The 24,064-nt window shown below is 44.3% G+C and overlaps 1 protein-coding gene across 1 annotated transcript; it reads right to left on the reverse strand.

Moving 5' to 3' along the window:
- Positions 1 to 1,598: 1,598 nt before the first annotated feature.
- LOC141193184 (prostamide/prostaglandin F synthase-like) lies at positions 1,599 to 23,825 on the reverse strand. Its single transcript, XM_073662112.1, has 7 exons — positions 23,702 to 23,825; positions 18,271 to 18,475; positions 9,342 to 9,393; positions 7,885 to 7,948; positions 3,156 to 3,231; positions 2,732 to 2,850; positions 1,599 to 1,709 (listed from the first exon to the last, which is right to left on the reverse strand). The coding sequence occupies exons 1-7, from the start codon at positions 23,762 to 23,764 to the stop codon at positions 1,683 to 1,685; spliced, it is 606 nt and encodes a 201-aa protein (XP_073518213.1). The 5' UTR covers positions 23,765 to 23,825; the 3' UTR covers positions 1,599 to 1,682.
- Positions 23,826 to 24,064: the final 239 nt, after the last annotated feature.

The following is a 24,064-nucleotide window of genomic DNA, read 5'->3' on the forward strand; positions in this document are numbered from 1 at the left end:
TTCTCTCAAACCATTTTATAGTGCTTTTGGAAGTGTGCTTTGGGTCATTGTCCTGCTGGAAGACCCATGACCTCTGAGGGAGACCCAGCTTTCTCACACTGGGCCCTACATTATGCTGCAAAATTTGTTGGTAGTCTTCAGACTTCATAATGCCATGCACACGGTCAAGCAGTGCAGTGCCAGAGGCAGCAAAGCAACCCCAAAACATCAGGGAACCTCCGCCATGTTTGACTGTAGGGACCGTGTTCTTTTCATTGAATGCCTCTTTTTTTTTCCTGTACACTCTATGTTGATGCTTTTTCCCAAAAAGCTCTACTTTTGTCTCATCTGACCAGAGAACAATCTTCCAAAACGTTTTAGGCTTTCTCAGGTAAGTTTTGGAAAACTCCAGCCTGGCTTTTTTATGTCTCGGGGTAAGAAGTGGGGTCTTCCTGGGTATCCTACCATACAGTCCCTTTTCATTCAGACGCCGACGGATAGTACGGGTGGTCACTGTTGTACCCTCGGACTGCAGGGCAGCTTGAACTTGTTTGGATGTTAGTCGAGGTTCTTTATCGACCATCCGCACAATCTTGCGTTGAAATCTCTCGTCAATTTTTCTTTTCCGTCCACATCTAGGGAGGTTAGCCACAGTGCCTTGGGCTTTAAACTTCTTGATGATACTGCGCACAGAAGACACAGGAACATTCAGGTCTTTGGAGATGGACTTGTAGCCTTGAGATTGCTCATGCTTCCTCACAATTTGGTTTCTCAAGTCCTCAGACAGTTCTTTGGTCTTCTTTCTTTTCTCCATGCTCAATGTGGTACACACAAGGACACAGGACAGAGGTTGAGTCAACTTTAATCCATGTTAACTGGCAGCAAGTATGATTTAGTTATTGCCAACACCTGTTAGGTTCCACAGGTAAGTTACAGGTGCTGTTAATTACACGAATTACAGAAGCATCACATGATTTTTCAAACAGTGCCAATACTTTTGTCCACCCCCTTTTTTAGGTTTGGTGTGGAATTGTATCCAATTTGGCTTTAGGACAATTCTTTTTGTGTTTTTTCATTGAAGACAAATTAAATGAAGATAATAATACCAAAGAACTTGTGATTGCAATCATTTTCAGGAAGAAACTGAGTATTATCTGACAGAATTGCAGGGGTGCCAATACTTTTAGCCACCACTGTAATTGTTCAAATGCACCTTATGTCTAAGTGCAAATATAGTGATAAGAGTAAAGAGGAAGAACAAACACTGACAGAGCATTAATGTGTTGTAGCAGGACGAAGACCCTGGCTAGAACTGTCACTCAACATGGAGCACCCACCCCTCCCCCAAGCAACAAGAAAGCACAGAAACTGCAGAGCTGTGAGCTGCTCTGGAGAAAACATGATAGTTCCCCTTTAAGGAATAAGATTTCCATTTGCTAACAGCAAGCAGAGATCTTGTAAAACAGCAATGAATAAAAACAAATACAATTAGGGAGTTACAGTTTGTTTCATTAGAGTTTACAATGAAAACGTTTTTTAGTGACAAAGGGGACCCTCCCTTCATGTTATGGCCCATTAGAATAGTGTGAGACCCCTCTTGTCAGAAGTGGGATTTCAAGCAATGAAGATTCCAGTCAGTGCAAGAAATATGATAAGTAGAGACACGATGCAACTCCCATAAGAAACGGGAAAGGATTCTTCATTCAGTATGTGCACACATCATCATTACACTGTGGGGAGAAACAAGAAGGTGATGTCAAAATGGCTACACACGCACTATAATTCACTTCTTCTAGAGACCGCATCAAAATGAATATTTTATACAGAATCTAAGACAGAATTAATGACTTGAAGTCCACGCAGGAGAAGTCACATTAAAGTAGCTCTGCCAAAATGGCCGCAGCTGGTGTGGCACTGGGCATGGCTATGCCCACCCATCAAATTCACAAAAAGTGCTGACATTTTTAAGCCAGAAATGCCAATCCAGACCGAGACTGGATGAAGCTTTCCTGGCGAGGTGCAGGCCACAGAGGAGATGCTCCAAATTCATTAAGTGGCGTGCACCTTTTAAGGGGTTATACCAGACTATTTTATTTTTTAATATGAGTTTCAAAACTAACAGGCAGGTAATTACTACCAGAGGAAACTACCTGCCTCTTCTACTCGTACACGGCGCCGGCTCAGAGCGGCCACTAACCGCTCATGCCAGTGATTCAGCTGCTCCACTTAAGAGTTGATGGAGTGTGACTGCCAATGTCATAATGACTGACACCTAGCTCCCTGCAGTTAGGCAGCGGGGAGCCGGCTGTCAGTCAGCATGAAATTGGCAGTCACGCCCTGTCAACAGAGCAGAGCGGAAGCAGTAGAATTTCCTGCAGAAGCGGTCTGTGTCGGCAGAGATCGGCGCAACTACTTACCTGTTAGTTCTTAGGCCTGTACTAAAAAAATTTTTAAAAATAGTCCTGGATAACCCCTTTAATGAATTGGCACAACGTACACCAGCGAGCCCTTCATTAAAAACTTTAATGCACAAAGTCAGTCTTAATACATCAACTTCAAATCAACCTATTGTAGAAGATTTGGAGCTCTGTTTCAGAGCACCCCGTGCTGTAGGGATAGTCTTGTAGATTAAATTAATCTTGAAGCTAGAAATTATATGGAAGTAAAAGGCGAAAATTCACTTTAAAGTAAGGGGAGTAGAAAAAGGTAGAATAGAGCAGTCCACTAACAGGTCCTGCTCCATATGAGTTACCTGAGGGCGCTGTCCTTCAGTCACATTTGCAGAAATTCCCAGAGTTTTCACTAAGGTTTCTAGAGAAATGTGGTCCCCAGGGGAATCTTGTACAAAATGAAGCAAAACTTTTTCTCCTCCTTGTAAAAAAAAAAAAACAAAAAAACAAAAAAGGGGGATAGAGCAAGTTAAACAGTTTAATTTCAGCTAAATAATAAAAAAAAATAGCAGTGATGGATATCTCCTATTAAAACATACTGAGCTGTAGTTTCATAAGAGTTGGGGAGCCACACGCTGTGGACCCCCAGCTCTATGGGTTTATGACAGGTTTTACCCTTCTTCCTCACTATCTTCGCCTGATAAGCTCCATCCTGCCATTTTGTGGTTGTTTTAGATAAAGTCTTACAATTCTAATTTGTGAACAATTCATATAAAATCCTTTTACCTTTAGTGACAATCAACATCCCCCCACTCTGCAGGAGATCTCCACTGAAGCTTCCTTGCACCCCATCTGCATTTGCCTGTAAAATGTAAGGTAATTGAAATAAAGTCTAACTTAGGTAAACACTATCATCTGTCAAGAAAAACTCATTATTATTATAGCGCCATTCATTCCATGGAGCTTTACATGTGAAAGGGATATACATACAGTAGCACAAACAATTACAGTAAATTTTGAACAATACAAGCCGGAGGCTGGTACAGGAGGAGCGAGGACCCTGCCCACCAGGGCTCACAATGTACAGGGATTTATACTCTATGGCACATATCTCAAACTCTGGTCAGCAGGGCAACTATATTTAGCCCACAACGCCAGGCAGGCCACCCGCCCGGCATCGCACTTTCAACTGTATCAGCATCCTAGATGCCGACAAAATTGAAAGCAATGATGGAAGGAGTTTCTGCTGACGCTCCCTCTCCCATCATTCTCCCTCTACATCTGACGTTTCAGCGCAGCGGGCGCGATGATGTCATTACAACGCACCCACTGTTCCAAGCAGTGCAAAGGATCAGAAGATGCACTGCAGAGACTGGAGCAGGGGGAAGTGGAATGAGGAGAAGGGAGTATTTTTTTTTGTTTAATGTGGGGCCTATTATACTCTACAGAGGATCATGTGGGGCCAGCTATGCAGGGCCCATTACTCCGTACAGAGCGCTATGCGGGGCCCATTACTCTGTGTGAGCAATCATACTGTGATGGGGTCACCATAATATGGAGGAATTCACTGTGGAGGTATCTTACTGTGTTTGGGAGTGGGGGGGCACTTGTTTGCATTAGACTTTATGATCTGTATTATTCAAGGCTTTTAACCTTTGTTATTACATATTTAAATTAGGCCATATGCTTTCTACAGCTCTTACATAACATATTCCAAATATTTTATTCTAAGATCTATTACTTAAAATTTACTTTGTTTGTAGGACAACTACTTTAATGCTAGTTTCACATGTCTGTCCGTATATTTCCGGTAGTGGAGATATCCATGTCCGTGTGTGTCACACGTGTGGCAACCGTGTGCCGCATCAAGAGCACACGTACCGGCGCTTGGGAATCAGTGTACAGTTAGTGCTATTCCCAAATGCAGGGTGCTGAACACTGCCCTCATTATTGTCCCCCGCAGGCACTGTGATCGGCACCAGCAGGGACACAATGGAGAGTAGTATTCTGCTCCCGAAGTGTCCACCTGTAAAAATAAGAATAAAATACAAAATCCTTATACTCACTTGTCCTAAGTGTCCCTGGCTGTAATCCATACGACCGCTGAGGCCGAGGAGAATGAGCCGCTGTCGTGAGCGGGCCCCAGAGCTCTGCTGAGCTCAGGAGCAATGTCCGTCTCTCACTAAGCACAGCTCCAGGACCCGCACATTCTGCCCGTCTCCTCTACTGATGAGTTGCATGGATTACAGCATACACGGGAACACTTAGGACAGGTGAGTATAAGGATTTTTAATTTTATTTTTACAGGTGGACACTGCGGGAGCAGACCCTACTACTCTCATTGTCCCTGCTGGTGCTGATCGCAGCGCCGGCAGGAAACCATGAAGAGTACAGAATTCAGCACCCGGCACTTGGGAACAGGGCTAACTGTACACTGATTCCCATGCGCCGGTACGTGTCACAATGATGGCATCCGTGTTAGGCACGTGTTTACACGGACCCATTGACTTGAATGGATCCGTGTTATCCGTGCTGTCGTTCAAAAAACGGACATGTGAGCTTGTGGAGCACACAGACACATGGTTTGTGGAAACACACTGACATGTGCACAGACCCACAGATTTGAATGGGTCTACATGTGCCAGTGTCTCCGGTACGTGTGGAAACTCAGCACACGTACCGGAAATACTGATGTGTGAAAGAGCCCCAAGTCAGTTTCCATATGACAAGGTTCATGGTTATATTTGAGAAGGAAAAACTTCCTCAATTGGACCTTTTTTTATTTTTTTTAAATAAAGATCAAGGTTGGCCTAGGATGTGAAGCTGTTCATTTTGACCTGTGACTGTAATGATATGGTAATTAGCCTGTATTATTGTTACATTATCCACTCTACCTTGGTACACTATTTGCACTCTAATCATGTTTAGCTTTACTTGTTAAGTGTGCGCTGTGTACACATCATCTAATCTGTTTCTAATCCTTTGCTAACACCCTGTATCCTGAGCAAATTCTTGTGCAGAATTGCTTATCCTATTTAATAATGTGAGCGCTTGGGGATATGGACACCTTATGGCTGCGTGCCCACTATGTGTTTTTCAAGTGTTTTTGCTGCAGAATTTCCGCAGTGAAAACGCTTAAAAAACACTTGGTAATACGTGCTCCATGGTCCCCAATGATAATCCGCATGTGCTGGGCACATGCTGCGGAAATTTCCGCTGCGGATTATCATTGCGGAAAAATACGCAGCATGTCCATTAATTTTGCGGACAAGCAGCGTAATTGCTGCCATTGACTTGCATTGAAACGTATAATATCCGTGTTAGTACATTTGCACACACGGATATTATGCGTTTCAATGTGCGGATGGTACCCAGGTCTGGAGGAGAGGAGACTCTCATCCAGACCCAGGTACCATAGAACCTGTTAAAAAAAGAATTTAAAATAAAAAATAAAGATTATACTTACCTTCTGATGTCCTCCCGGTGTTTTCTCCCCTCTGTCTGGTCTGCTGTATGGGTCGCGGTGTTGTGAAGGACCTGCCATGATGCCATTGAGTCATGTGACCTGACACATGACTCAATGACGCCACCGCAGGTCCTTCACAACACCGCGAGCCGCCCAAGACACTGGACAGAGGGGAGAAAACACTGGGAGGACATCGAAAGGCAAGTATAAAATTTTTTACCATTTTTATTCTTTTTTTTTAACTAACTTGGTCACACTACTATAAATCCATGCCGGTTGCATGGATTTATATAGTGTGAACAAGTTGTCAAGCACTTTCCAAGTGATGCTAAAATCGCTTGGAAAAGCTCTTGATAACCCGCATGCAGAAATGCATGCAAAAATGCTTGACAAATACAGTACAGACCAAAAGTTTGGACACACCTTCTCATTTAAAGATTTTTCTGTATTTTCATGACTATGAAAATTGTACATTCACACTGAAGGCATCAATACAATGAATTAACACATGAGGAATTATATACTTAACAAGAAAGTGTGAAACAACTGAAAATATGTCTTATATTCTAGGTTCTTCAAAGTAGCCACCTTTTGCTTTGATGACTGCTTTGCACACTCTTGGCATTCTCTTGATGAGCTTCAAGAGGTAGTCACCGGAAATGGTTTTCACTTCACAGGTGTGCCCTGTCAGGTTTAATAAGTGGGATTTCTTGCCTTATAAATGGGGTTGGGACCATCAGTTGTGTTGTGCAGAAGTCAGGTGGATACACAACCGATAGTCCTACTGAATAGACTGTTAGAATTTGTATTATGGCAAGAAAAAAGCAGCTAAGTAAAGAAAAACGAGTGGCCATCATTACTTTAAGAAATGAAGGTCAGTCAGTGCGAAAAATTGGGAAAACTTTGAAAGTGTCCCCAAGGGCAGTTGCAAAAACCATCAAGCGCTACAAAGAAACTGGCTCACACGAGGACCGCCTCAGGAAAGGAAGACCAAGAGTCACCTCTGCTTCTGAGGATAAGTTTATCCGAGTCACCAGCATCAGAAATCTCAGGTTAACAGCAGCTCAGATTAGAGACCAGGTCAATGCCACACAGAGTTCTAGCAGCAGACACATCTCTTCAACAACTGTTAAGAGGAGACTTTGTGCAGCAGGCCTTCATGGTAAAATAGCTGCTAGGAAACCACTGCTAAGGACAGGCAACAAGCAGAAGAGACTTGTTTGGGATAAAGAACACAAGGAATGGACATTAGACCAGTGGAAATCTGTGCTTTGGTCTGATGATTCCAAATTTGAGATCTTTGGTTCAAACCACCGTGTCTTTGTGCAACGCAGAAAAGGTGAATGGATAGACACTACATGCCTGGTTCCCACCGTGAAGCATGGAGGAGGTGTGATGGTGTGGGGGTGCTTTGCTGGTGACACTGTTGGGAATTTATTCAAAATTGAAGGCATACTGAACCAGCATGGCTACCACAGCGTCTTGCAGCGGCATGCTATTCCATCCGGTTTGCGTTTAGTTGGACCATCATTTATTTTTCAACAGGACAATGACCCCAAACACACCTCCAGGCTGTGTAAGGGCTACTTGTCCAAGAAGGAGAGTGATGGGGTGCTATACCAGATGACCTGGCCTCCACAGTCACCAGACCTGAACCCAATCGAGATGGTTTGGGGTGAGCTGGACCGCAGAGTGAAGGCAAAAGGGCCAACAAGTGCTAAGCATCTCCGGGAACTCCTTCAAGATTGTTGGAAGACCATTTCCGGTGACTACCTCTTGAACTCATCAAGAGAATGCCAAGAGTGTGCAAAGCAGTCAAAGCAAAAGGTGTCTACTTTGAAGAACCTAGAATATAAGACATATTTTCAGTTGCTTCACACTTTTTTGTTAAGTATATAATTCCACATGTGTTAATTCATCGTTTTGATGCCTTCAGTGTGAATGTACAATTTCCATAGTCAAGAAAATACAGAAAAATCTTTAAATGAGAAGGTGTTTCCAAACTTTTGGTCTATACTGTATATATTTTCTGCATAAGTATATTCTCACCTTGGTGACAATATCTCGAACCTTTTTCCCAAGAGCTGCAGGAACTATAGAAAGAGCATTATACCTACAATGAGAAATAAACATAAGTGAACCCTCAGTATATTGCATAGAAAAAGATTCCCTAATATAGTGCTCCTAGCAGAAGTTTATGTGGCCACGGGTATTTTAAGGCTGAGTTCACACGATGCGTTTTTCATGCGTTTCTGCGGCGTTTTTGCAGTTGCGTAAACGCCGCGGAAACGCATGAAAAACGCATGGTAGAAGGGCAGCAATGTTCCCCAATGGAAATCCGCATGTGCTGTGCCCATGATGCGGATTTTTCCGCAGCGTAAACGCTGCGGTCAAAAATCCGCAGCATGTCAATTAATTTTGCGGAAACGCTGCTCTTTTGCCGCCATTGACTTGCATTAGACCGCATGGAATCCGCATCATTGTATATGTTGATGCGCTTTTCATGCGGTCTAATGTGCGGATGGTACCCGGGTGTGGATGAGAGGACTCTCATCCAGACCCAGGTACCATTAAAAAAAAAGAATAAAATAAAAAATATATATATTCTCACCTCCTGACGGCCCGCGCTGCGTCCTGACGGCTTCCCGGGCACTTCGCGGTTGAATGAAGAAGGACCTTCGCTGACGTCAGAGTCATGTGACGGGTCACGTGACGCTGACGTCGGAAGGTCCTACAGTCTTCACTGCCGGCAGCCGGGACCGATGAAGCAGGACACCGGGGGCCATCAGAGGGTAACGTATAGATTTATTTTTTATTTTTTGACATCACACACTATATAAATCCATGCCGGTTGCATGGATTTATATAGTGTGAAGTTGACAAGCACTTTCCAAGTGATGCTAAAATCGCTTGGGAAGCGCTTGTCAACCCGCATGCGGAAATGAAAGTGAAGACCGCTTCATTTCCGCATGTCCCTGGCAGGAAACCGCATGTACAATCCGCATGCGTTTTTTCCTGCCAGAGAGATGCAGAAACGCTCAGGAAAAAATCCTGAGCATTTCTGCATCATGTGCACATACCCTAAAAAAAGATTTATTTATATGTATGTACGTTTTTTTTGTTGTTTTTTTTAATAGCATAAAACAGAAACACATGGCTTTAAAAGGGTACCTGTCACAAGGGCTGTCATCACTGCAATGATTAGGAACTTCAGTTTGAATCGCTTTTACCAGTGAATAATTCCCCCCTTATTCATGTTTTTTTGGGACTAATTTATTGGATATGACCATACACATCTGCGTGCTTTTAAATAAAATAGTACTTTTATACGAAGATTCGAATGCTGGATTTCCCCTTTTCCTGTACTTTATATTTGGAAAACTTGGGGACAAGTTTCCTTTAAACGAAAACTACGAATTAGCCCACCTCTGCTTAGGCTAGGACACAAGGTTGTCTAATATAACCATCGGTCGTAGCCCAACTTTATGGACTTTTCAGACACCGACCTCTTGAATCCCAGCTCCTTGTAGCTCTGCTTGGATTCATCCAGATATAATTCTGAAATAAAGCAGAGATTTGTAGTTACACAACATCAAAAGCCGGAAAACTACAGAGAATAAAAGGCAGCCGAGTGCTGTTGAGTTTACAAGGCATGATGTACATTAACAAGATAAGGGAATGGCAATCAGGGTTGTGCAAAAAGCCATAAACCTATTGCGCAAAACCTGGAGTAATTCAAGGACGACTTATATCATATGCCCACCACAGGCTGAAGCTCCTCCTTGGATGCATCATGTCATGACATTGCATAATTAGCTACTTCTCAATAAAATATGTTATTAACCATTCCTTCCTTTATTAAGGGGGATAACAATAACATCACAGGATTGTGGGAAATCTTATTTTCTGATCATTTTATTTCACGTACAGTCTGCAAGACATAGGTGCTGTTTATGCAGATTCCCCTTAAAACAATGCAGTATCTTATGTTCTGTGGGCAAAACTACTGTGTGCATTCTTACAGCACTTAAGGGGTTATCTAGGACTATTTTTTTTTTCAGCAATCACACCCCTTCGAAAAAGTAGCCTGGAAGAAAAGCTGCTCTGTTGATGTGGAGCAGCTGATTCGCCGGCAGGCACAGTGGCGTGTAAAAGTTTGGGCACCCCTGGTCAAAATTACTGTTATTGTGTACAGTTAAGCAAGAGATATCTAATAAATATAATCGTCTTATCCAGTCTGTCTCTGTCTGTCTGTCCAGGAAATCCCGTGAAGCTGATTGGTCCGGCCGCGGCCAATCAGCGATGCAGGATTTCAGAAAAAGATGGCGGCCGTTAGCCGCTCATCTCCCCGCTGCTGGCAGCACAAGTACCCCGACGGGCGGCGCCACTAACCTCCATGCGGCTACCGTCAGGAGATCAGCGGCTTGGGCCGCTGATCTCCCGACGGCATGTGTGAAGGGAGGGACGGCTCCACTGCCCAGTCCTCAGTAATACGGTTCGCTGATTGGCACCAAATTTAAACAACGCTCTGCTGATTGGTCGCGGGCGGCCGCGGCCAATCAGCAGAGCGTTGTTTAAATTTGGCACCAATCTCGCTGATTGCGACCAATCAGCGATTTTGGTGCCAAATTTAAACAACGCTCTGCTGATTGCGCCCGGTCGGCCGCATACATATTCTAGAATACCCGATGTGTTCGAATCGGGCCACCATCTAGTACATATATATACACACACACACACACACACACACACACACAAACACACACACACACACTGGGTACGGAAAGCATTCAAACCCCTTTACATTTTTCACTCTTTGTTTCATTGCAGCCATTTGGTAAATTCTAAAAAGTTCATTTTTTTCTCATTAAAGTACCCTCTGCACCCCATCTTGACTGAAAAAAACAGAAATGTAGAAATTTTTGCAAATTTATTGAAAAAGAAAAACTGAAATATCACATGGTCATAAGTATTCAGACCCTTTGCTCAGTATTGAGTAGAAGCACCCTTTTGAGCTAGTACAGCCATGAGTCTTCTTGGGAATGATGCAACAAGTTTTTCACACCTGGATTTGGGGATCCTCTGCCATTCTTCCTTGAAGATCCTCTCCAGTTCTGTCAGGTTGGATGATGAACGTTGGTGGACAGCCATTTTCAGGTCTCTCCAGAGATGCTCAATTGGGTTTAGGTCAGAGTTCTGGCTGGGCTAGTCAAGAATGGTCACAGAGTTGTTCTGAAGCCACTCCTTTGTTATTTAGCTGTGTGCTTAGGATCATTGTCTTGTTGGAAGGTGAACCTTCGGCCAAGTCTGAGGTCCAGAGCACTCTGGAAGAGGTTTGAATCCAGGATATCTCTATACTTGGCCGCATTCATGTTTCCTTCAATTGCAACCAGTCATCCTGTCCCTGCAGCTGAAAAACACCCTCATAGCATGATGCTGCCACCACCATGTTTCACTGTTGGGATTGTATTGGGCAGGTGATGAGCAGTGCCTGGTTTTCTCCACACATACCGCTTAAAATTATCACTAAAAGTTCTATCTTCGTCTCATAAGACCAGAGAATCTTATTTCTCATAGTCTGGGAGTCCTTCGTGTGTTTTTGAGCAAACTATGCAGGCTTTCATATGTCTTTCTCTGAGGAGAGGCTTCCGTCGGTCCACTCTGCCATAAAGGCCCGACTGGTGGAGGGCTGCAGTAATAGTTGACTATGTGGAAATTTCTCCCATCTCCCTTCTGCATCTTCGGAGCTCAGCCACAGTGATATTGGGGGTTCTTCTTTACCTCTCTCACCATAGCTCTTCTCCCACGATTGCTCAGTTTGGCTGGACAGCCGGGTCTAGGAAGACTTCTGTAGTCCCAAACTTCTTCCATTTAAGGATTATGGAGGCCACTGTGCTCTTAGGAACCTTGAGTAATGCAGTAATTCTTTTGTAACCTTGGCCAGATCTGTGCCTTGCCACAATTCTGTCTCTGAGCTCCTTGGGCGGTTCCTTTGAGCTTATGATTCTCATTTGGTCTGACATGCACTGTGAGCTGTGAGGTCTTATATAGACAGGTGTGTGCCTTTCCAAATCAAGTCCTATCAGTTTAATTAAACACATCTGGACTCCAATGAAGGAGTAGAACCATCTCAAGGAGGATTACAAGGAAATAGACAGCATGTGACTTAAATATGAGTGTCTGAGCAAAGGGTCTGAATACTTATGACCATGTGATATTTCAGTTTTTCTTTTTTAGTAAATTTGCAAAAATTTCTGCATTTCTGCTTTTTTTTCAGTCAAGATGGGGTGCAGAGTGTACTTTAATGAGAAAAAAAATGAACTTTTTAGATTTACCAAATGGCTGCAATGAAACAAAGAGTGAAAAATTTAAAGGGATCTGAATACTTTCCGTATCCTCTGTATGTATGTATATACACACACACACACATATAATATATTTTTTTAACTTTTATTTTTTTTGCCTAAAATAGAAAGGAAATCTGTCTTCTTAACTTTAGAACCACAATCATAAGTCACTGTATTAGCATAGTCACTCCCAAATTATCTATATACTACACAAATCTCCTTAGAGGCAATACCAAGGAGTACATAGGAGTCCAGACACAAGATAAGCGATAAAATATCTACATTTTTATTCAATAATAATTAAAATGTACACAAAATGAATAAAATTAAACAGGAAAATTGATTAATAAATCAGCACCTGGGCTTATGCAAGTGGGTTACAACACAACGGGCTGTATGACAGATTATCCAATACAATTGTATCAAAATGGAACAGGTGATACTAGGGCTAGGCTTCCTCCAATCAAAGATTCAATATGTTATTCAAAGCTATCTCAAAGTGTCAATGCAATAAAGTGTCAATGCAGTAAAGTGACTGTGTCAGTAGCCTTGAATAGGTGCCTGAGCGGTACCTCATAAAGTGACCATGCTCGCAGCAATCATGTCTTGACTAGATCCCTATCAGACCGTGCCCATTAGTAAGTCCAGGTCCCCAGATATTCCCCATTGGGCATAATAGATAGTGTTAAACCAGACCATTACCACCGAGACAAATATAAATAAGGATAAGCCATTAGATGGAACTACTTACAGCCGAAGTAAACGAAACCAGTGTCCCACGCTAAGCGGTGCTGCACCCCGACGGCGCCGTTTCGCCACGCTTCTTCCAGGGGGCGTTAACCTTATTGAAAGAACTTTAGGCCTTTTATAAATAATTTCATCTTCAACTTGCTCAACTGTTAACTGTTCACAATAACAGTAATTTTGACCAGGGGAGCCCAAACTTTTATATGCCACTGTAGTGGTCACTGTTTTTTTTTTACTGTGAGCCTAAAAACTTAGTCCTGGACAACCCCTTTAAGTAAGGGGGATACAGACCAGCGTAAACAGTAAAGATCCTAGTTACTTACCGGTAACGGGATTTTACAGAGCCCATGACAGCACCACCTGAGAGAGGGTATCCGCCCACCAAGGACAGGAACCTACTGAATAAAAAAGCGGTACCTCTCCTCCGCATCAGTTTTGTTTCAGAGCATGAGAGGGCCTCCGAAGACAGGTTAATACATAACCACCACCTCAATATTTGTACTAAACACCTTAAAAAGTGCACACCATAGTGATAAAGGGGAGGGAATTAATAGGGTGCTGTCATGGGCTCTGTAAAATCCCGTTACCGGTAAGTAACTAGGATCTTTTCCCCTTCTCCGATGACAGCACCACCTGAGAGATTTATAGAGATCAAATACCAGAGGGAGGGATCACCGCTTGCAACACCCTTCTACCAAAGGACAGATCAGTAGAAGAGGAAAGGTCAAGACGGTAATGTCTGTAAAATGTAGCGGGGGATGACCAAGTTGCCACCTTACATATGATGTCGATGGGCACATCCGCCTTCTCAGCCCAGGAAGCAGGGACCGCTCTGGTGGAATGGGCCTTCAGGTTCTCTGGAACCGGCAGATTGCTACAAGAGTAGGCTAAGGTAATAGTATCCCTGACCCATCTAGCTATGGTCCCTCTTGTAACCTTAAGTCCTTTCCTAGCCCCCTGAAAGGATATAAATAAGGCGTCACTATTTCTCCAGGCTTTTGTCACTTCCAAATACTGGACTAACACTCTCCTAACATCTAAGGTGTGAAGCTTATGTTCCTCAGAATCCCTAGGATTAGGATAAAAGGAAGGGAGAGTGATTACCTGTGCCCTATGGAACTTGGAGGCTACCTTTGGAAGATAGGCCGGGTCTGGTTTTAAGATTACTCTATCCGTACATACTTGAGTGAATGGATAGTTAACGGATAGTGCGTGTAAGTCACTCACTCTACGAGCTGATGTCAGGGCTACCAGTAGAGCAGTCTTTAAAGTTAAGATTTTTTCTGAAACCTTCTCTAAGGGCTCGAAGGGAGGTTTGGTTAATGCTTCCAGAACTAAATTAAGGTCTCAAGGAGGCATTCTTGGAATTGGAATAGGTCTGGATCTATGACAAGCTTTAATAAATCTAATGATCCATCTATTTGCTGCCAAGTCATAATTATACAGTGCCCCCAGAGCTGATACCTGTACCTTAAGAGTACTGGTGGCTAGTCCCATGTTTAACCCCTTCTGGAGGAATTCTAGTATGGCCTCAATAGGAATCCTCCCTTTGGCGGACTGACCTGAGGTAGACAAGAACTTAGCCCAGGTTCTACCATAGATTCTAGTTGTTATCGGCTTTCTACTTGCCAGAAGGGTAGTAACAAGATCCGGAGAAAACCCCCTTTGCGTCAATAGCGACCTCTCAAAATCCAGGTCATCAAATGCAGGCCCGCTCTTTGGGGATGACAGACTGGGCCCTGCCTGAGGAGATCCGGGATGTCCGGAAGAACCCATGGATCTGCTTGGGACATTCTCTTCATCCAAGTGAACCATGGTCTCTTGGGCCAGAACGGGGCGATCAATATAACACTCGCCCGTTCCTCTCAGATCTTCCTCAGGATAGTAGGGATCAGTACTAAAGGGGGAAAGGCATAAGCTAGAGTAAAATCCCACGGAATCTGCAGCGCGTCCACCGCAAACGCCCCCTCTTTTGGATTCAGGGAGCAAAAGGTTTCGGTCTTCCGATTGTGTCTGTTTGCAAATAGATCTATCTGGGGCTGTCCCCACCAACCCACAATCTGCTGAAAAACGGCTGGATTCAACTCCCACTGTCCTTGTTTCAAGATGTGACGACTCAAGAAATCGGCCTTTATGTTCTCTTCCCCTTTTATATGCAGTGCCGAGAGCGTAACCAGCCGACTCTCGGCAAACCTGAAGATCTGATCTGCTACTAACATCAGAGGGAGAGACCTGGTACCCCCCTGATGATTGATGTAGGCGACTGTTGATTTGTTGTCTGACATTATCCTGATGTGAGGACCATGAAGAACAGAACTGAATTCTTTTAGAGCGTTTCTGGCTGCCAACAGCTCTTTCATGTTGGAAGAGAGACTTGTCTCGCTGTCCGACCAGAGGCCTTGTACAGAACGATCCCTTAGGTGAGCTCCCCAACCTTCTGCACTTGTGTCTGTTGTAATTGTATCCGACACCTGGAAGGTCCAAGGAACCCCCAAAGATAGGTTGACCGGACATGTCCACCAGTCCACTTGCTTAAGCTGCTTGCGCTGCTTTGATGGATGTGGCTGCTGCTGTACCTCCTGTGGCGGAGACAGCTGCTGCCCAGGTGACTGCGGCTCCTCATTCATCATGGCGGGGATGCAGACACCGCCATCTCTGATTGCTCCCCATCCTTAAAAGCAGTAGGGCTCCACCTCCTTTAGGCTCCTCCCCTTCCGGCAGCGTGCTCAATTCAATTTCCCTTTTTTTTTTTTAAATTTAGCCAGCTGGCGCGCTACACTGCAGATCCGCTCCTTTCTGCGCGTGCGCAGCCTAGCGGCACCCAGCGCGCTTGCAGCGGGATGACAGCTTCCCACCCGCACATGCGCAGCTCGGACTTCCGGCGCGCTCCGTCACAGGATGCGACGCGACCCCCACGTGCGCAGACCTGGAAGACCTGCCGGCCGGCGCGCTCAGCTCGCTTTGCGAGGCGCAGACCCGGCCGCAGTCACCGGCGCACGCGGGGAGGAATCCAAAAAGCAGCACCTCCTCCCCACATGCAGACCCGGGCAGCAGCCAGATGGGCTGGGAACAGGGACCATCTGCTGCTTCCACGGCCTCCAGGCCGCACCGTCCATAATCCAGGTGCGTGAGGTACCACCTGGTGAGGCTCCCATAAGGGACAGGAACCAAAACTGAAGCGGAGGAGAGGTACCGCCTTTTTATTCAGTAGGTTCCTGTCCTTGGTGGGCGGATACCCTCTCTCAGGTGGTGCTGTCATGGGAGAAGGGGAAAAACATATTTTATTAACTGCCAAACAAGTTGTTATGGGCTTGTAAATGAGAAGATTGTGAAAATGATCTGCAGTAGTGACTCCTAACCAGATCTTTGCTCCAACATCTGATAATATAGCACCTATTCTTAGACAAGAGCAGCTACAGTTATATGAAAAAGGTTGGGCACCCCTATCAGTCTTAAGCTTAATGTTTTATAAAAAGTGGTGTTTTTGCAACAGCTATTTCAGTTTGAACTATGTAATAACTGTTGGACACAGTAATGTTTCTGCCTTGAAATGAGGTTTATTGTACTAACAGAAAATGTGCAATCTGCATTTAAACAAAATTTGACAGGTGCATAAGTATGGGCACCTCACCAGAAAAGTGACATTAATATTTAGTAGATCCTCCTTTTGCAAAAATAACAGCCTCTAATCGCTTCCTGTAGCTTTTTATAAGTTCCTGGATCCTGGATGAAGGTATTTTTGACCATTCCTCTTTACAAAACAATTCCAGTTCAGTTAAGTTTGATGGTCACCGAGCATGGACAGCCCTCTTCAAATGATCCCACAGATGTTCAATGATATTCAGGTCTGGGGACTGGGATGGCCACTCCAGAACATTGTAATTGTTCCTCTGCATGAATGCCTGAGTAGATTTGGAGCGGTGTTTTGGATCATTGTCTTGCTGAAAGATCCATCCCCTAAGTAACTTCAACTTTATCACTGGTTCTTGAACATTATTGTTAAGAATCTGCTGATACTGAGTGGAATCCATGCGTCCCTCAACTTTAACAAGATTCCCGTTGCCGGCATTGGCCACACAGCCCCAAAGCATGATGGAACCTCCACCAAATTTTACTGTGGGTAGCAAGTGTTTTTCTTGGAATGCTGTGTTTTTTTGCCGCCATGCATAACGCCTTTTTGTATGACCAAACAACTCAATCTTGGTTTCATGAGTGCACAGGACCTTCTTCCAAAAAGAAATTGGCTTCTCCAAATGTGCTTTTGCATACCTCAGCCGACTCTGTTTGTGGCGTGCTTGCAGAAACGGCTTCTTTCGCATCACTCTCCCATACAGCTTCTCCTTGTGCAAAGTGCGTTGTATAGTTGACCGATGCACAGTGACACCATCTGCAGCAAGTTGATGCTGCAGCTCTCTGGAGGTGGTCTGAGGATTGTCCTTGACTGATCTCACCATTCTTCTTCTCTGCTTTGCTGATGTTTTTCTTGGCCTGCCACTTCTGGCCTTAACAAGAACTGTCCCTGTGTTCTTCCATTTCCTTACTATGTTCCTCACAGTGGAAACTGACAGGTTAAATCTCTGAGACAGGAGAACAACTTGCAAGTGGTCACTTTAAGTAGCTTTTCTCATGATTGCATACATCGGGCTATAAAGTTCAAATCTCAATGAGGTTACAAAACCAAAAAAAGTGCTTTAGTACGTCAGTAAAAAGTAGGTAGGAGTATTTAAAACAAGAAAATGATAAGGGTGCCCATACTTATGCACCTGTCAAATTTTGTTTGAATGCAGATTGCACATTTTCTGTTAGTACAATAAACCTCATTTCAAGGCAGAAACATTACTGTGTCCAACAGTTATTACATATATCAAACTGAAATAGCTGGTGCAAAAACACCACTTTTTATAAAACATTAAGCTTAAGATTAATAGGGGTGCCCAAACATTTTCATATAACTGTATTTAAAATGTAAAGCTTAATAAGACAAGATCATAGAGATGTTTTTTGACATTACAGAAGCTTGATTGATGCCATTGATACTAATAGTGGAAGAATGTAAAGGAAAACTCCAGCCAATATATAATATATACCTTGAGGGGCGAAATATGGCACAGGGAGGGTGTCAGTCACAATTGGTTATTTCATATCATGCTCTGTCCAGTCTGGCCAGACAGACACAACACGGTGTATTCATTTTTACAGGAGTCTTACTTTATCACCAGGCAGCCAATAATTTTCCATGTCAGTGAATGCAAATCAGTACATCAGCTTCCTTGCCATGTCTTGGGGTCTTTGACCAACATGTTGCCTGTAAAAAGCCAAACTTGCCTATATGTACACTTACCCCCTGTGAAAAATTTACCATCTACAAATTCTTCCAGCCCCAAACTCTCCGGTCCAATCCCGATCAGACGGATTTGGTTGTCACCGAACGAATCTTGCAGCTTGGAAACTTCTTTTGCCATCCAGCGGCAAACCTGGCAGCCGAATCTTCTCAGGAAGAACAGGACGCTGGTGTGGTCTCTCCACAGCGACTGCAACTCAACTGTCTGAAGGTGCAAAATGCCAAATGTAATCCCCACAGCTGACTATCAGCAGCGTCCAGACATCTGTATATTCATCATGGTTAGACTCCCCTATGTCCACTGCATCTGAGATACACATGTAACATATACACTGGACATACATGACCTCCCATCATGACCAAGGACTGTCTCAGCACACAAAACGGGTAGATGTCCGCATGGTGACCTGTCACCAGTTTGTATGCATAGCTAATAAAAGAAACTTTTAGGATTACCACCTTTCTTCCTCCGAATGGCAGATACGGTGTCCATGCTCCGGATCACAGAACTTACAAGCAGCACAGAACGGGATCTACGCCACAGAAATCTTCAGGCAGGGTACATATCTGGGCAGTGCTACCCTACAGGCCCCCCGAGCTGCTAGGTAGGGCTTTGGGTATTAGACAAGCAGTCTTGATCTACTCAGGGCTCGTACACACAACTGTTATCAGTCAAAAAAAAAAAATATATATATATATATATATATAATCTATCGGATTGTATAAGGCTGACAAGTGAGAGAAAAAAAAAATTCACCATACTTTTCTGGATGAAAGTTTGGACCTATTTTTTATACTATCGCATAAACCTATCCTTAGGGAGACCTGTTAGTACACGAGTTCCTATTAAAAATAAAGCTGTTACACAAATCCCTAGGGGCAGTTGGCCCTTCTACGTATCTGTTATGCCATCCAGTCTGACTTTGGTGCCAGGACACATTACCATTTACATAAACTCTAAGCCAGTCTCTTCTTCAGTCATTAAAATCTTCCAAGACATGAAAGCAAAAAGCGGAGGGAAACCTGTAAGCCTCCTGCTGTATAGGGTGGCTAAGGCAGATAAATACCGCACAAACCAAGGTCTTCTAGGACCACCCTTTAAATTTGGCGTTGCTCTGAATGTGGGCCACTATCAGTGCAATGCACCGTGGAGCTCCCTACGCTTGCACTTGGTGATGCCCTATTCTATTTATGTTCTAGTACCTGTCAGTCAATAATTCTCCACCGAGCAGCATATCATGCTCAAAAATATAAAATTAAAAATCTAGAAGTAAGGCTTTTTTTTTTTTTTTAAATAATTCTCACTGGTCGCCATCTTTGGCTGTTTTCAGCAGCACTCTGGTCCATGCCGGTACCACGTGACCGCATCTGTAAATCATCAGATCATACTGCATCTTCTGTGTGGAGCGGTGGATGCTTTCTCTATTTACGTCTATGAGACTCAGTATGAGGTCTCGTTAAGTGTCTCATAGGCTAAGAGCAGGTGCAGACTGCCGTAGATTCTCTCATCGGGCCGATTATGCAAATCACACTCCGATCAGTGTGCTCAGATTCTCTCAGATGAGAGAATCGGAGCACAAGTGGAGAAGATGAAGAAAAAAAAATGTCTGAATGTTCTCCATTCGGTCAGTGATCGGAAATCAGACTGCACTCAGATGTCATCCGAGTGCAGTCCAATGTTTCCCACGCACTCACTGAATTGCATGGCTGAGTGCGATGTGAATATCAGATCAAACTAGAGCATGCATAAATAATTATTGAACAGCTCGATAGACTAACATTGGTCTGGGTGTAATACAATGTTTTGTTGGATTTTATATGGACAGATCATACGGTTGTCTGCATTAGCCCTTACACATTGAGAAAATTCAAAAAGTGACCTCCATTCCATACAGCAGAAAGTGAGGTTCAGAAGGACACAAATGTGGTCATATCAGTGCGCTGCTGAAAACGGTAACCTGAGAATATATTACTGCGCTCATTGGACATACACACCTAACAGCTACCAATGGAAGAAATTAAAAAATTCTGAGTACTCCTTTAAATAAGAGGAAAAATAAGATTCTCTTCAATGTGCAGAATTACATTTTCATACATTTTTGATCCAAGTGACCATCTCAAATTCAAACTGCTCCTACTCGTTAAAGAGAACCTGTCAGCAGTATTTAGCCCTTTAAATTAAGGCAGGGCTATAATGGCACAGCGAAGCTGATTAATCTGATACCTGATATGAAGGGATCCACTCAGTGGCTGCTGAATACTCACCTTGTGAAGTTTTCAGAAAATGACGTCTTGTGTGCTTCAGGGCGTAACGTGGGGGCAGGATCTTCTCCCCCCACACCCCAAGCCTCCTCTGCTTCTTGTACAGGTCACTGATTATTCAGTGACCTGACTCAGTTTTGAAATTCTGCGCCGCCATCATTGTGTGGGCGACACGTGCACAGTGAGAGCTGGTGTCTTATGTGCAGGACTTCAATAAAATGGCGCCGAGGCGGCACATGGGCAGATCGAGATTTCGCTTTAGAGTTCGCTTTATTGACATTTTGGGGTAGATCCGATGTTTTAAAAAAAAACGTATTTCTGGCGTTTGGAATTTTTTTCTCGTTACACTGTTTACAGATCGGATTAATTCTTTTTTTTATATTGATAGATCGGGCGATTCTGAACTCTGCGATACCAAATATGTGTATGTGGTTTTTTTTTTAGTATTTTATTTTGAATGGGGCAAAAGGGGGGTGATTTAAACTTTTATATTGTTTTAATATTTCTAAAAACATTTTTACACTTTTTGCTTGCTTCTATAGTCTCATAGGAGACTAGAAGCAGCAATTGTCCGTACGCCTCTGCTACATAGAGGTGATGAGCAGATCACCTCTATGTAGCAGAAATGCTCCTGTGCTATGAGCGCCAACCACCAGATGGCGCTCATAGCGATCAGTACATGACAACCACTGGGGTCTGCTGCAGACCCAGGGTTGTCATGCCCACCCATCAGTGAACCGCGATCACGTGACGGGGTCACCGATGGGTGGGGTAAGTGACGCAGTTCCGGGGCGGCGCTGTTAGGCTGCGTGCACACGATGTGTTTTTCATGCGTTTATGCTGCGGAATTTCCGCAGCGGAAACGCATCAAAAACGCATGGTAATCCGCACCCCATGGTTCCCAATGGCATTCCGCAATGTCAATGCAAATGCTGCGGATTTTTCCGCAGCGCTTCTGCAGCGCAAATAAATCCGCAGCATGTTCATTAATTTTGCGGAAGCGCAGCGGAAGGGCCGCCATTGACTTGCATTGAGACGCATAGAATCCGTGTCTGTACATTTGTACAAGCGGATTATATGCGGTTCAATGTGCGGATGGTACCCAGTTCTGGAGGAGAGGAGACTCTCATCCAGACCTGGGTACCATTGTACCTGTGAAAAAAGAATAAAATAATAAATAATGTTTATATTCACCTGTCCGGCGGCCCCTGCAGCGCTTCTCCTTCCAGGACCTGAGATGACGTCGCGGTCAAGTGACCGCAGGCTGTCTCCCGAGATGCCGGCAAGCCAGGAAGGAACCAGGAAGGAGCGCGACAGCACACGCGGCGGCATCGGAGGTAAGTATAGCTTTTATTTTTTTATTTTTACGGTCACACTATATAAAGCCATGCCGTTTGCACAATCTGCATGCGTTTTTTCTGCCAGGGAGATGCAGAAATGCTGCAGAAATTTTCTGCTTCATTTCTGCATCGTGGGCACATAGCCTTAGGCTAAGTGCCCATGATGCAGAAATGCTGCAGATTTTTTCCGCATCTACCTGGCAGGAAAAATGCATGCGGATTTTACATGTGTTTTTCCCTCCAGGTAGAAGCGTTTGTCAAGCGTTTTTGCATGCATTTCTTCATGCGGGTTATCAAGCGCTTTTCCAAGCGATTTTAGCAACCGGCATGGATTTATATAGTGTGACCAAGTAATAGTTAAAAAAAGATTAAAAGAAAAAACATTATACTTACCTTCTGATGGCCCTCGGTCTTTTCTCCGCTGCGTCCAATCTCTTGTACGTCTGGAAGTGGTGTGAAAGGACATTTCATGGTGTCATTTAGTCATGTGACAGGTCACGTGACCGCTTATGTCATGGTGGGTCCTTTCCCACCACCGAGAGCCGTACAAGAGACTGGACGCAGCGGAGAAAAGACCGGGAGCTATCATAAGGTAAGTATGTTTATTTTTTATTTTAAATTCTTTTTTTAACAGGTACTATGGTACCCGGGTCTGAAGGGGAGTCTCCTCTTCTCCAGACCCGGGTACCATCCGCACATTGAATAGCTTAATATCCGCATGTGCATATGTAGTCATGCGGATATTAAGCGATTCAATGCAAGTCAATGGCGGCAATTACGCTGCGTGTCCACAAAATTAATGGACATGCTGTGTATTTTTTCCGCAATGATAATCAGCAGCGGAAATTTCTGCAGCATGTGCACAGCACATGTGGATCATCATTGGGGACCATTGGGCACGTATTACCAAGCGTTTAAGCGTTTTCGCTGCGGAAATTCAGCGGTAAAAATGCTTGAAAAACGCAAAGTGGGCACGCAGCCTTAAATGCCGCTGTCAGAGATTGACAGCGGCATTTAACATGTTGACAGCCGCGAGTGGATCGGGATTCCACCCGCGGCTGTTGCGGGCACATGTTAGCTGTATAAATCAGCTGACATGTGCCCGGTTCAGTGTGGGCTCAGCGCCGGAGCCAGCGCTGAACAGGAGGTGATAGTGTGGTGCGTACTATTACGCCCCAGGCTGTAAAGGGGTTAAAATACACAGCGTAAAAAAAAAAAAACCTCACCAAAAACCCATTGTGGGAACGTAGCCTTATGTTCACAGATTTATTGATTTGAATCCAAAACAAACATGTCCCTTATTCTTTTCATCATGGACACTCCGTCCACAAAAAGAAAAAAAAAACTACAGATGTGTGAATAGCCCCATAGACTATAATGGGTTAACGTGAAATACGGATTGAACAGGTATGTGAAAAGCGGAGGTCTGAATGAGGCCTTAGTTGAAGGTGGGTAAGAATAGACTCCCCCGCAGACTGCTGCATGGAGCCCCATCACCTCATTGTGGAGACCACAGCAATCTGAAAGCAGCCCCACAGTTGTACCTCACTTCTGGGTGACTGTACCCACTTTCTGGTATGTGGGTGATCAGGTGAGCCCCATAGTTAGTCTATAGGGTATATAATGTGCAGACATGTGCATAATGACTGCAGAGCATGTATAATGATCACTCACCAGCATTGCTATATAACCAGGCACTGCAGAGAGTGATGAAATCCCCTAATTCATTACCACAGCTGAGACTGCGGATCTGGGTGTGATCTAGACAGCGAGGATAAGGAAACAATGGTATTAAGACCCCAGAACACTATGACCAGACCCCAGCTCACCTCCCCGGTCAGAGCATTCTTCACTGGGAGAGCTCCCAGCTTCACCAGGTCCACATCCCCCATATCGTACGGTGTTTTGGAGAGTTGCTTCCTGGTAGTATTACTACTGGTCCTGCAGCGGTATCCCCTCAGCCAATCACAGCTCAGGACCTCGCCGGGATGGGGTTGAAAGGACGAGCTGTAGAGCCTTATGTGGTATGTGGGCGGGGCTTAGTTGTATAAGTCGATACAATGTATCTTTCATAACATCGCTCTGAAAAGATGACACGTGACAAGATAACGGCTCCGGCAGAACTGCTGCTACAGCGGGTGGTGGAACAGTCCTTGTATACTGTGTGTGTGACATGTGAGTGTTGTGTGTAT

The sequence above is a fragment of the Phyllobates terribilis genome, unplaced genomic scaffold (genome assembly GCF_046119375.1).
Source record: "Phyllobates terribilis strain yellow unplaced genomic scaffold, ASM4611937v1 Scaffold_65__1_contigs__length_7625178, whole genome shotgun sequence".
Taxonomy (NCBI): Eukaryota; Metazoa; Chordata; class Amphibia; order Anura; family Dendrobatidae; genus Phyllobates; species Phyllobates terribilis.